Genomic DNA, 13064 nt, shown 5'->3' with positions numbered 1-13064 from the left:
CCCTTTCTAAAGACAGTTAGGTAGCTCTGGTACAGAACTCTCCCCAGCTGAGCACAGAGCCACATCTTGTATGGGCCTATGTAATTTGTCATTTTATGCCTTTGGGTTACAGTATTTATATTTTCTTTTGTTATAGCTAAATAGCACCAGCAGAGGTTAAGATGTCAGCATTTCCACTATAAACCCAGCTCTTTCTGACGGTTAGGTAACATTTCTTTTATACCACACTATACTGAAGTTCTGCCATGCAGATGCTGTCCAAGACGCAAGGCATTTATTTTTCACCGATTTTTATTTGAAGTCATTGTGGTAGTTAATGGTTTAGAAAATGTCAAAAAATGTAAATCCTAAGCTTTTTTTTTTTTTCCCCAGAGGCTGTTCTTGCATTATATACTTGAAGAATGGCTTAACATTTCCTATCTCTTAGCCACTAATATAGACAAACCAAATGGAGACAGCATAATTTAATGTGCTGCTTTGGAAAGTTTAAGCGTAGCTTTTCTATGTAAAGAATTTCCAAAGCCAGGGCTCACTCTGTCATCCTGGATGTTGTGCTGTGGAGCACAGTAACACAAGACGTCCTGCCAGAGTAGGTGGGAAATACCTCCACAAGCAAAGGAGGAAGACTCCCAGAGCCTGAACGTAGTATTTTAAGCCTCTGTCAGGAAGTGAGGACACTCAGCACCTCAGTGGGAGGGGCAGAGTGGACATAGCCCTGATCTCAGTGAGTGGGTCGTGTAACCATTGCATCGTGTGGTCTGTGCTAATGGACAGTCAACGGGAAGAAGGGACCTGCTGCAGAATCTGTGCTTGACATGTAGAAGACACAGTAGCACTAGCAAACAGCTGTGTCAGAACTGGTTTAGAAGGGAAGGATGGTGCATTGTTGCTACTAATAGTGATTTTGCAATGTTCAGTTATCAGAAGTATATGTAGACTTGTGTTACTAACATTGCCACATAAAGCGTGAATGTTAATCATTTATACCCTGTGCAGTCACAGAGAGAACATGCCAAGATCCTCAAAGACTTATGTTTCCTCTTTTTCTTTTATCCCACAGGTAATAACTCCCGTCAGGTCAGGACAAGGTTATGTTTATGAATTCCCTTCCAAATACCAGAAGGACATCTACGATATCCCCCCCGTTCGCCCTCTCCAAGGGGTAGGTACCAATAAAACTGCCAACAGCACTGACAGAGTACAAAGGGTGATGAATTTCTAGCAGAGGTTTACGAGCAAAGCAAGTTCATTCTCTCATTTCAGAGAGAAAATATGTTTTAATTATAAGCTGCGGCTTATTCACAGAGTGCAGAAGTATTTCAAAGTTGTATTTGATGTTGACTAAGATTTGGCAGCACACCAAACGCAAAAGTCCCATTTGTTTTCTGTGTTTTGATCAAAGAGTATATCTAAACAGAATAAACTTGCTGCGTGGGAACGTTTTTTTCCCCTTACTTTGTTGTTGCACAGTTGACAGTAATTCACTCACTAAGGGTAAAATTATCGCCTAGATGAACAGCTACTATGCAGGGAATTGTTTTCACCACATATCCACCGCACCATGTCGCTGAACTTGAAATATATCTTTGTTCATATATATCTTAGCAATCAATCCCCAAGACCAGAGACATCTAGAGTAGATGCTTGCAGGACCTGTAATTCAAGAACCCTGCATCTCTCCATGGCTTTTTGACAGAGCAGCTCCTCTGGGGAACAACATGGAAGCCCGATAGTACATAACACAGTCTGACACCAAATGGCTGGAACTGTTGGGACGTCTGGGTTAAGAGACATTCAGATAGTGGCCTTAGGCCACATGCAGAACCCACTGGGACATGCCACCGAGTGGGATACTTGAAACATCTGACAGCTGTACTCTCTGCTAGTAAGACAGCTCACACCATACCCAATAAAGCAGATAGGAGATGTTGACAGGGGCAGCCTTAGTTTCACAGAGTTTAGCGTGTACTAGTACAAGCTTATTCCTCAGTCCTTCTAATGTCTATCAGTAAAGGTGTGATCAGTTCTGGTCACATGAATATACTGCTCCCCTGTTTACCCCAACAGATATGTGTAGCAGACTGGCCTTGATTTAACTCTTGGGATGGAAGTCAGACATGACTTCATCTCTCCAGCCTGCTGTCCACACAGTTGCCCAGAGGGGACCTAGCAAAGTGCATTTCCTCCTAACTGTCCACAATACCAGGCAAATCCAAGCAGCTCTCTCGTATGAAACAAAGTTGAAGAGCTCTGATCATCTTCAGGCTGCTAGAGAGGAAACATGGAAACCAAGAAAACTCATCTGAGATCAGAGCTTTCCTGAGGTGACTTGTTTCTGTAACCAATTTATTCTTTCTTTAGATATATGACATTCCCCCCACATCGGTTAAGGGGCCTGTACTTCCAGTTCCTATGGGAGAAGCAAAAGCTTTAGGAGTCTATGACATACCACCTGCCAAAGGGGTAAGTTTTACGCTGTTTCCACCAGATCCTGTATTTTCACATCAGACCAAAGACATGTTTAAACAAGAGTTCATGTATGATCCTGAAGGAAAAGGACATTCAATACTTTAAAGATTTCCTTAGGTTTTTAAACTGTTAAAACAGGTAAAGTGAAGCACTGCATCAAAATTATTAATGTTATAGAATGTGAATTGATAATTAGACCTACGTTATCTTTGTGGCAGCATGCTGCCTTTTTGGATTTCGCTGCTTATGAGAGTTTGCATCAAGATGAAAGTTAAAAAGTGAGATATTAAAACTGATGCTCAAACTCAAGATAAGTGGCTGTCAATGGCAGATCTTCCATCCCAGCATTTTATAGGCCACATGGAAAATGTAAAAGATTTTGCTATTCTAGCCAAAGGTTTCATGGTTTGCTTTCTGTGATTCAGGTCTATGCTACGCCTCCATCTGCATGCAGAGATGATACAGGCCTGAGGGAAAATTTGCAAGATTTTTCGTCTCCAGTGGGCCACAGCATAAGACCAGAAGGAGTATATGATATTCCTCCTCCCATCACCAAAGCAACTGGGAAAGAACTTAATAAATTTTCTCCCGAGAGCCTTTTATTGCTGGATGGAGTGCCACAGAAACAGAATGTTTATGACATCCCTATTAACCATCAAAACCATTTCCTTGGACAGCAAATTGCACGTCAGAAAGATGTTTATGATACCCCAAGGGGAATTGCATTCCCAGGACAACAGACAGGATTCGGTGAAAGTCTCATCCCAGAAGGAAGAGAAGGGGTATATGATGTACCACCACCAGTCCTCCAAGACACTAAAGGCTTACAGGATGTGACTGATGGGATAAATAGGTTGTCTTTCTCCAGCACAGGAAGCACAAGGAGTAACATGTCCACATCTTCAACAACATCAAAAGACTCTTCTTTCTCAGCATCAACGGCACAGGACAAAAGACTAATCCTTGATCCAGACACTGCTATAGAGAGGCTTTATCACCTCCAGCAGATGGTGGAGACAGCTGTCAATAACCTCATGGCCTTCATTACAGCAGACTGGCGGTCTTATGGATATATGGAGAAACACATCAATGAAATTCACACTGCTGTGGATAAGGTGGAGCAGTCGCTGCTGGAGTACCTCCACTTTGCGAAAGGATCAGCAGCCAACGCTTCCTGCCTGTCCGAGTTCAGCCTCCTTAACAAAATGAGGAGGGAGGTGCAAAGGCTGGAGGACTCTCACCAGATCCTTACCCAAACCAGTCATGACTTGAACAGCTACAACTGGTCTTTGAATGTTCTAGCTGTCAACAGACTGCAGAACAAGTGTGATGACCTGGATCGGTTTGTTATGGTGGCAAGGACAGTCCCGGATGATGCCAAGCAACTGACCACTACCATCAGTGTCAACGCAGAGGTGCTCTTCCAGCAGGTGTTGAGCAGCTCACGTTTCAAAAACAACATACCAGAGAATATCATGAACGCTGCTGACTATGTATATGACAATCCTCATATGCAGCGTCACGGAGAAAAAGCACAGAACCACTGCAATCCCCTTCCTCCGCTCCTGAGTAAAGGTCAACACCCTCACACCACCACCAGCGAGAGCTCAGAAAAGAGCTGGATGGATGACTACGATTATGTTCACCTGCAGGTAGGTAAATCCAACACCTTTGTCTGCACAAGGCCAAGTAGTTGTTGTCGATGCTTCTGTTTGCAAAAGCTGTTTGCAGGAAGGTAGCAATCAGATTGTCATGCTAATACACATTATTGCTTGTTCTCAAATAGGACGGTTGCATACATAATAGCAATAGCCTTTTGCTCTGCCACACTGTCCTTTTTCTTCTCCGTACTCTTAGTGGTGCGCTACCAGTTAAAAAGCCAATATCAAGAATATTTGACCTATGAGCTGTCATTTAGCTCAGGAGCAGTTTTGATTTAACACAGTGTCCTATGTTCTGCAAAACAGGGGAAAGAAGAGTTTGAAAGGCAACAGAAGGAGCTGCTGGAAAAAGAAAATATCATCAAGCAGAGCAAAATGGAGCTAGAGCACCATCAGGTATGTTCGCTCAGGTGCAATAATCACGCTGAAACGCAGCGTTTCTTGCACATAAGGAGTACTGGTCAAATAAAGCAGGAGGGGCCCTTCCCTTAGCAGCATGCAACTGCTAGCATCGTGGCTGTGAGGTGTGCACGAAAAGCAGCGTACACAGTTGGAGAGTCCTAGATGCTAGGTGGTGATGACGGCAGGTATTAGGTCTTGGCTAAACCGCGGCTCCAGGTTAGTTTCTTTCCAAGTGGGATGTGTGCCAGTCAGGCTCCACCATTAACAGATGTATCAATGCGAAGGACGAGGACAGGCACTGTCCTGCTCCAAACGGGAAATGGTGAGCATCAAGGTTGTAGCACCTTTCTGGCCCTGTGCATCTGCATCAGCGATTGCTTGTGTCAAAGACAGCTGAAGTTATTTACTGCAGAGTAGTTATTCTGACAATCAGCATCTCTGCCCTGTTCATTTCCTCGTTGCCACTTGGTAGCTGAGTGGAAGCACAGCCACAGCTCTCAGTGTTTGGAATGACATCTCTTGTGGCAGGAATAAGCCTTTCCCTTGAAAACAATTTCCAACCATCTCAATTTAAGAAACAAGTATTTTTTTATACAGTGCACCATTGCGGTGGGCCCAGTTCATACATATAATAAAAAACAGTCTCCGTCTCCAAAAGTTTACCATAGAGGAGAAACAGACTTCTGCAGTGTCTCACAGTGGGTCAGTCACAAAACCAGCTTGAGAACTTGGCTTTCCTGACCTGCGATCCAGTGCCTGAATCATTGGACCGCACTGAATACATGTGCCGCCTGCACATCTGTTCAGTGAACATCAATACCATTAAGTTAAATGCTGTGCTTAACATCACTTTAAATGCTAAAAAACCCAGGTCATATAAGATTGAGGGCTGTCACTTTGCCCTCGTATTAATTCTTCAATATGTTGTTGCCATATCGTATGGCAGAAAATTGTACAAGCAATGCGGAGGTGAGAGTTAAAGGTTTGTCATCTCAAAATTCCACAGAGATGGCAGCTTTTTAAAGATTGTGTAGGAGTCATTGCCACTTGGATCCATCTCTCTTGCTTGTGATTTCAGAATATTCCAAATGAGCAACAGCCTGTAAATTCAGGAGGTTTTTCTTTAAATGCAAATAAAGTATTTTAGATGTTTTTCTCTTCTGAACTCTGTGTATCTGGATATATGGCAACCAAAGCACTTGATTAGCCCTCACTCTCCAAAATAAAAGATCTTGGAAAACACATATAGTGGTTTTTATTTGGCGTAAGGCCAATCTAGGATAGCCAGGGATGTCTTGAGGCATAAAGCGTAATACATAACAACATCTTCTGAGAATATTCTTTGAAGAGAGCCTTTTTATTTGCCTTTCAGATCAATCAGTTTCAACGCCTGGAGCAAGAGATCACAAAGCCGGTAGAGAACGACATCTCAAAATGGAAGCCGCCTCAAGCTCTCCAGACGGCAAACAGCACTGCCACGTCCCATGACAGCCAGCTGCTTTTATTCTATTCTGACCAATGCGAGACTCACTTCAACTCCCTCCTAAATGCCATCGATGCCTTCTTCAGTTGCGTCAACGCTTCTCAACCCCCCCGGATCTTCGTGGCTCACAGCAAATTTGTCATTTTGAGCGCTCACAAACTTGTGTTCATCGGGGACATGCTCACGAGGCAAGTGACGACTCAGGACATACGCAACAGAGTGATGAACTCCAGCAACCAGTTGTGCGAACTGCTGAAGAGCATTGTTCTGGCTACCAAGATGGCTGCCTTGCATTACCCCAGCATCGCCGCCCTACAGAAGATGGTGGACCGAGTAACAGAGCTGTCTCATCACGCACAGTTGTTCAAACTCTCACTGGTCCAAATGGTGTCCTCATGAAAGCCAGTGGAATCCAATTCCTGAGAGGCAAAACAGATAAACAAAGAAACTGGAGCTTTTTTTATGTAAATGTTACCATTTATTTTTTTTAGATATTTTTTATGAAGTATTTTAAATACATTTGTATGCATTAGAGAATCTAATGAAATCAGGGATCTGGGAATATATCTGGTTCTGTATTATGTTTCTAATACACATTTAGATTTGTATACACTGCATATATGTATATGTTGCTACATTCCCTAGAACATCAATTAAGCACCTTAAAAATGATGTGTTGGGTAAGCAGTGCGTATCTTTTGTATATACTGCCTGTTTCCTCAGTATATTTGTTAACTGGTTGCTGCACTCTTGTTTCATTCCATCTTGATTTTGGCACATGGACTTGGTTGTGAAACCTACTTGTAGCAATCCATGAAGCAAGTGTAATGGTTCTCATAGAACTCCATTCCCTTCTTAGAAATTACTTTCTATAGGTTAATTCCATGACATTTAACTCTCCTCTTGATGTTACTTTGTTACGTGTAGCATTCCATCATTCTGACTAGCATATATGCACCACTGCAACAGGCAACACATCAAGCAAGGCGTACAGCACTTTTGGAGAAAAGCATTTGTAGGCCATATAAGAAACAGAACCTTCTAAGGAGGAAGGCAGAATCATATGGATTTAATATCTTAACGGCATTCAAATTCCGCTATTTCTAATAACCGTGCAACATGGGATCTCAAAATGTGGATGGATTCCCAGCAATGTAAATTCATACATGTTTACCTTGTATGTCCTTGCATTGGCAATTAAATTTAAGTCAGGCTTGAAAGCCTTACTGTTCGTGGGCTCAGAGTTATCCTGAGAGCATCCCAGGATCCATTGGACGCATCTTTGAGGCTGCAGATGAGCGATGTCTCTAAATACCTGTCCCTTCCAGAGGGACTAACATACAAATTGTAATTTGTAAGGAAAGAAAGCAGCTTAATTTGAAATAACGGATACTTAAACATTTCTATAGCATATACACAATTTAATGGAGAAATAGCACTTATTTTTCTAGGACATATTCTTGGGAATTAATTGTATCTTTTGCAATTCTGACTTCCATTCAACTATTGGGCTTTTTTTCCAAATTCTGTTGCATAGGTGCTGGTCCTTCTGCACTACACTGTTGCCAAAAATGACCTCCTGTTTTAATGGGGCCATTCCATCAGTAAGTACACACAATCCCACCCCGTAATTTTCAATTTAGATCCTTAAAAATTGTTAGCAGAGTGGTGGACTCCTTTAGAAATTTCACATATGCTGGCTGCTCCAAAACACATATAAGCTTATTTGTCTTTGTAGCCTTTTGTGAACCCCCTAAAAATAAGTCACGGAGCGTCATTTGCCTGCGGTCCTCAGGATGAAAGCCGTGCTTCAAAATGAGCAACAGCTCAGCTAAATTCCAGGTAATTCTGGCGTTTTTAAAGCAGAAGCAGTACTGTCCTTGCATAATTCAAGGTAGTCCCACATCGACGCGTTCTGAGCATTTACATCAGCAAGCAGATCACCGGTAAATACGCAGTTGCGAGATCGGTAGCACCTAGAAAACAGGCACTTCTGCCTAACTTTTTGCTTTCCCAGTTTGTATCCGAGTATGTGCCTTATTGAAATGGGATTTGTTGTCTTCAATAACAAAACCATTTCAGCAGCGCATGAAATCTTGCAGCCTTAATGTATCATCTCAGAGTGAAGACCGCCGTCAGCATAACGCCGCTTCCAGAGCCTGCAGGAATGTTCCTGGAAAGGCAGCGGGAGCCGGCACAACTTCCACCGGCCCGGAATCGGCTCCAGGGCTTGGCTCTGGCGTTACTTCCAGAAAGGGCAGTTATGCTTTTGTAACCAATAGCCAGTTGCCAAAGAGCAATCCATGTGAACCTGTTTTGTACTAGCATTGTTCGGGATTCTTTTGGACCTCCTTCTCCATTTTTTTCACCGTATATTCTTAGAAAGAGAAAAGGTGTTTTGAAGCTTAGTGGTTACGTTGATAGTTTGTGCTTTCAAAAGGAGAACCTTTATTGCAAGCCTGTATTACAGTCTGTTATCTTGTAGAGTCATTTAAAAATTATTAAATTACTAGCTTTTTTATATAAAAAAGGCAACACTTGGTCTTTTTTTTTTTTTCTTGTTTTCAGAGTTCTCTAAGCATAAAAGGAAACATTGCTGCTTGCTAATACTATCAAAGCCATTCTAAAATGAGGCAGTCACTTTCCATCTTTTAACTGGTCAGCGTGAAGTGAGAACGTGAGGGTGTACGAGGAAGGGACAGACAGTTTCTCCGCCTGTCCAGCAGCATTTACACAACTTGGCTACACAAGGCATCAAATCCAAACTATAACCATCAGGGTGTACAGCGCACGGGGCCACGCTCCCGCCCCAGTCCCGGTGTCTGTTCCTGCAGCGTGAGCTGCATCCCGAACCAGCCCATCACAGCAGAGGCGCTGGTCCTTGGGGTGAGCGGGGGAGTGCCTCTGCACACAATCCCGCGTTAAGGTGGGGTGGCAGGGCACGGATGGGACTGTCCAGCCATTCTGGCCTGCTCCCCCTCTCCAGCATTTACTGGTGAAGCCACGATCCGTGCAGGAACTGGAAGAGCAGCTTCGCTCAGTGTAGCCATCCCTCCTCCCCACCCCAACCCGACGGTAAGAGCACCCCTCTTCTACTACACGCCAAGTTGAGCATTATCCAGGCGTGGGCTCCATCTGAAACAACCACTTGGCTTTAAGGATCACGGAGCCTCTCCCAAAAGTTACTTTCCAGTTTCACAGCTGCCGAAGCACTGCCCTACCTCCTGTCAAACGCCCTGGGAGCACAAGGAGGAGAGAAAAAGCCTGGGACTGGCTCTGTGCTGCCGCCAGTTCTCAGCTGCCAGCGAAAGACGTTCCTGCTGGGGAGCGTTAAGTGCAGCGAAAGCCTCGGGAGCAAAGCGCTCGTCTGGCTCGTCGTGTCCTTGCAAGGGGACAGCCGGTGATGCAGGGTTGCTTCCCAAAAGTGCTCCGTTTTGTTCCTCTGCTAAATTTAAAAAGGTCAACTAACATCAAAGGAGGGACTGGACAACCAAAATGGTTCAGAATAGAAACCACAGCCTCTTTGCTCTCCCTCCCTGAGCCACAGTGTCCCCACGCAGTTGCCAAAAAACTGCTGCTGTTTGGCAACCAAGTTGATGGCCGGTGTGAAATGACTGACTGATGTCCAGCGAAGGAAAAAAAAGTCAGCTTCACACTAGTGGCAAACGCAGAACACACTTGGCTCCTTAATCCAGATATTAAGTAAATATTAATTCATATTAATTAGTAAAATGCTTCCCTTCTCTTCCAGGATGATAGGTGAGGGAGAAAGAGGAGAGACAAAATCCCCCCTTGAAATGGGCAAGTCAGAGAGAAATTATCAGTTCTGTCAGACAGTTATACGCACATTTCAGCAGAGCCCACGGGACATCCGTCACTGTGCCCCATGCCGCTACCCTCCGCCGTTCCTCGCAAGCCCGGGCTGCGCAGCTGCTACGTTTGCGTGAGCTGTGCGTCGCTGCAACCCTGGGGAACCCACCGATTGCTGTTCCAGCAAAGGCGACCCAGGTGAAGGAAACCGACGTTCCCAGAGCGTCACCAGTGGCTAGGTTACACCCCAGCATCTTCACGTCCCCCGTAACTCCTACACCCGAGAGGTTTTGGCACTGTCCAACATGCGCATCTGGGCTACATTTCAGAAACGTCCCACATCTTACTGCCAGCGCTCCTCAGTATTCCTACACCAGTAACACCTTCCTTCTGCCCACGAGCCAAGCGTCTGTAGCTGTTCTGCTCCAAATCCAGCTTTTCCCTGCTGGACCCCACTTCCAGGCTGCCTGCTTGTAGGATTTACTCCAAAGGTAGCTCTTAACCCTCCCGTGCCCCTTTCTCCTCTCACAACGTTCACGGCATTAGTCCACATTTAGAAAGGAACATTTCCAGGGCAAAGACAGGGTCTTACCAGTCTCAAGGACGCCACAGAGCGTTCCCCCCAACTCAGAAATGTGCCTATTAACTTCTTCTTAACCTGTTATGCTGGCAGTTTCAAAAGCAACATACACACTTCACTCTAAATCAGCAGAGCCCTTTTTCTACTAGATTTTTCCCTGTCAGAGATGGACTGTCCACATAATGTGGATTTTTTTTTAATAAAATAATTTCTTTTTGCTATTTGCACCCAAATTCCATTTACGACAGCAGCTTTGTGTGAGGAGCCCTGGATATAGCTGTGCGGCTTTTCAGCATCAGAGTTAATCTACAGTTACATCTAGCGCTGCAAAGTCCTCCCAGAAGTTCTTCTGACTCAGAGGATGCTGAATCCAGGCTTGAGAGATCCTGGATAAAGTGAACGGCAACAGGCGAAACATCTCATCCAGCCTTATCATAAACCTGCTGACTGCAGAGAGAGCAGGAGTGACATGAGACTTAACCCCCTGGGACCTAGCATGGGGGCTAGCACAGGGTACCACCCCGGTTTCCCTCCAATGAACTGCCCAGAGGCAATTTTACTGTGATTAAATTAGACCTAAATTTGGAGTGCAGGTTGCATCATTAGCAAGGCCTGATCATGCTGGACGTGCTGCTGGCCGTTGGAATCACTTAGGAAATGCAAGTACATCATTCTCCATTCAAAAAACCCAAATATTTACTCCGGTGCCTGCCTGACCTCAGAGGAGACACCTTCCCAGGGCATTGCTTTGTGCCTCTGGGGAGCTGCTGGGTTCAGAGCGGGGTGCTCTTCATCCCATCACCTTCCAGGTCAGCAGCTAGGACCACATAGGGGTGGCCTCCTGGAGCAAAGGGCCAACGAGGACAGTTTCAGGTCAAACCGTCGGGGCATGGCTGGGCACGCACGCCGCTGGCTGTTGCAGAGCCCTCCTCTTCAGCCTCGCCGGGCAGCAGAAAATCAGGAGTTGGCAGTTCCGTGGCAAGAAGCAAGGAGACAAAAGCTCCTTGGGCCTCCTGATAAACCCACGTATTTACAGCGACGTGGTCGTGGCTCACAGTTGCTGCAGATTTCTGAGCAGGAGAAGCTGAAATGCTCCAAGGGAGAGGCAATGCTGAGTGGAACCTGACTTTCCCACCTCTCCTGGGGATTAATTTGCAACAGTAACCTCCTCACAGGAGTCTGTGCTTCAATTCTGTCTTTGCAGCAGACAGTATCAGGCAAGGCTCAACCCAGAACGGATCTGCAGCTTGCTTTCCTTCCTTCTACATCTCTCTGCATTTAACTTTTGGTCCTGCACCCCCACAAGCAAAGTCCATCAAGTCAATGTTCCTCACAGGAGCCTGCCTTGTTGCTGTTGACCTCTCCATCTCCATGAGTCCTCCGAGTCCCTGTCGAGGGCAAAGCCCAGCCCCTGGGAAAACCTGCGCCCGAGGAGAACTGCCGCAGCTGCAACAGACACAGCGTGCATCCCTCCCTGGCAGGGGGTTCTTTTTCTCTGCTGAACACCAAGAGGCACGGTATCTTTTTCTGTACAAGCAGCAACTTGATAGATCGGGCTGACTACAGCAAAAACAGAACGGGGGAGCACAAAGTATCGGGTCTACAGAAGATATATAAAGCTCATCTCATCTGCAGCACGCTGCCTCGGCTTTGCAGCACAAGCAGCAGCAGCTGCCTCCGCCCGCAGCGGGCTTCCGAAAGGTTACAGATACCATAGGCCCCCCCCCCCAAAAAAAAAAAAATCACGATTCCCTGGTTCCGTGCACGCTCACGCCCACAGGGTATCAGCTGCCGTCAGCCAAGGGAGGGATGTAAAAATCTTGCTGCTGGGGGGAACAGAGGTTGTCCCTTGAGATCAGGGGGATTTTTTTTTTTTTTCCTCCTTCCCTGTAATCTCCATTAATTACAAGAAAAAATGATCAGAACTCTTTCCTTGATGCAAAGCTGCAGGAAACCAAATCCAAGAGTCTCTTCATAGCTTCCGACTTAGCTAGCTTTATCTTGCTCAACACTGCAGCCAGGGCTACCCAAACCATTGCCAACCAGGAAGGCGCAATAACAACGTCCCAGAAGCATCTGCTATTTATATGAAGGCAGACTTAAGCATGGTTAAATGAAGGTTACAGTGAAGGACAAGCAAAAAAATCTGAAAAAGGAGAGCAGAGAAGAAGGGGGGGGGGGAGAAAAAAGCCTGCTCTGGCTTTAGATTGTCTTGCAGGAAAGAATCAAAGCCTATGTTGAAACTTTTTGTGCATGTAGAAGGCTGCAGGGCATTTCCCCATGCAGTGATTCAAGTCTGCCTTTATTTTCAGTTATGCTCAAAGAGAAAAAGCCACAAGGGTGAGCGGCTGCAAACACGAAAAAGAAAAAATGGACTTTCACTGTTTTGTCACCACGTGCTTTGTTTTTATGAAGGACGGTAGGAGCAGCCCACCCAAAAGCCTTTTATCTCGGGAGGTGATTTGAGCTGGAAACAGGTACCTGTAATTAACTTGCATTCCAGAAGGGGAGAAGTAACTTACTTGGCTTTTCTTCATGCTGCATTTCAAAGAGAAATTAATTTTTGATAAATGAGAAGGAGCATGTGCGTTCTGCAGTGCTTGACCTGCAGTTATTTTCAGGCCTCACTGCTCAAGACATGGCTTTTGGTTGTCCACTT

At 45.3% G+C, this 13064-nt stretch overlaps 2 protein-coding genes across 3 annotated transcripts in view; one reads left to right on the top strand and one right to left on the bottom strand.

Moving 5' to 3' along the window:
• NEDD9 (neural precursor cell expressed, developmentally down-regulated 9) overlaps positions 1-8545 on the top strand; it is a 104884-nt gene extending 96339 nt beyond the window's left edge. For both annotated transcript variants that reach the window (XM_054817946.1, XM_054817945.1), the window contains 5 exons: positions 1061-1162; positions 2362-2463; positions 2895-4121; positions 4437-4526; positions 5905-8545. In XM_054817946.1, the coding sequence (XP_054673921.1) occupies positions 1061-1162; positions 2362-2463; positions 2895-4121; positions 4437-4526; positions 5905-6414 (2031 nt within the window). In that variant the 3' untranslated portion in view covers positions 6415-8545. The remainder of the gene's footprint in view (positions 1-1060; positions 1163-2361; positions 2464-2894; positions 4122-4436; positions 4527-5904) is intronic.
• The window catches only part of SMIM13 (small integral membrane protein 13), a 28747-nt gene continuing 21983 nt past the window's right edge, over positions 6301-13064 (bottom strand). Inside the window, exon 3 of the transcript XR_008576039.1 lies at positions 6301-6434. The gene's annotated coding sequence lies outside the window, so the exon portion shown is untranslated. The remainder of the gene's footprint in view (positions 6435-13064) is intronic.

This window comes from Grus americana, chromosome 2 (assembly GCF_028858705.1).
Source record: "Grus americana isolate bGruAme1 chromosome 2, bGruAme1.mat, whole genome shotgun sequence".
NCBI classification, from domain to species: domain Eukaryota; kingdom Metazoa; phylum Chordata; class Aves; order Gruiformes; family Gruidae; genus Grus; species Grus americana.
Note: the sequence above shows the minus strand (reverse complement) of the source record. Positions and strands in the feature narration are given on the sequence as shown.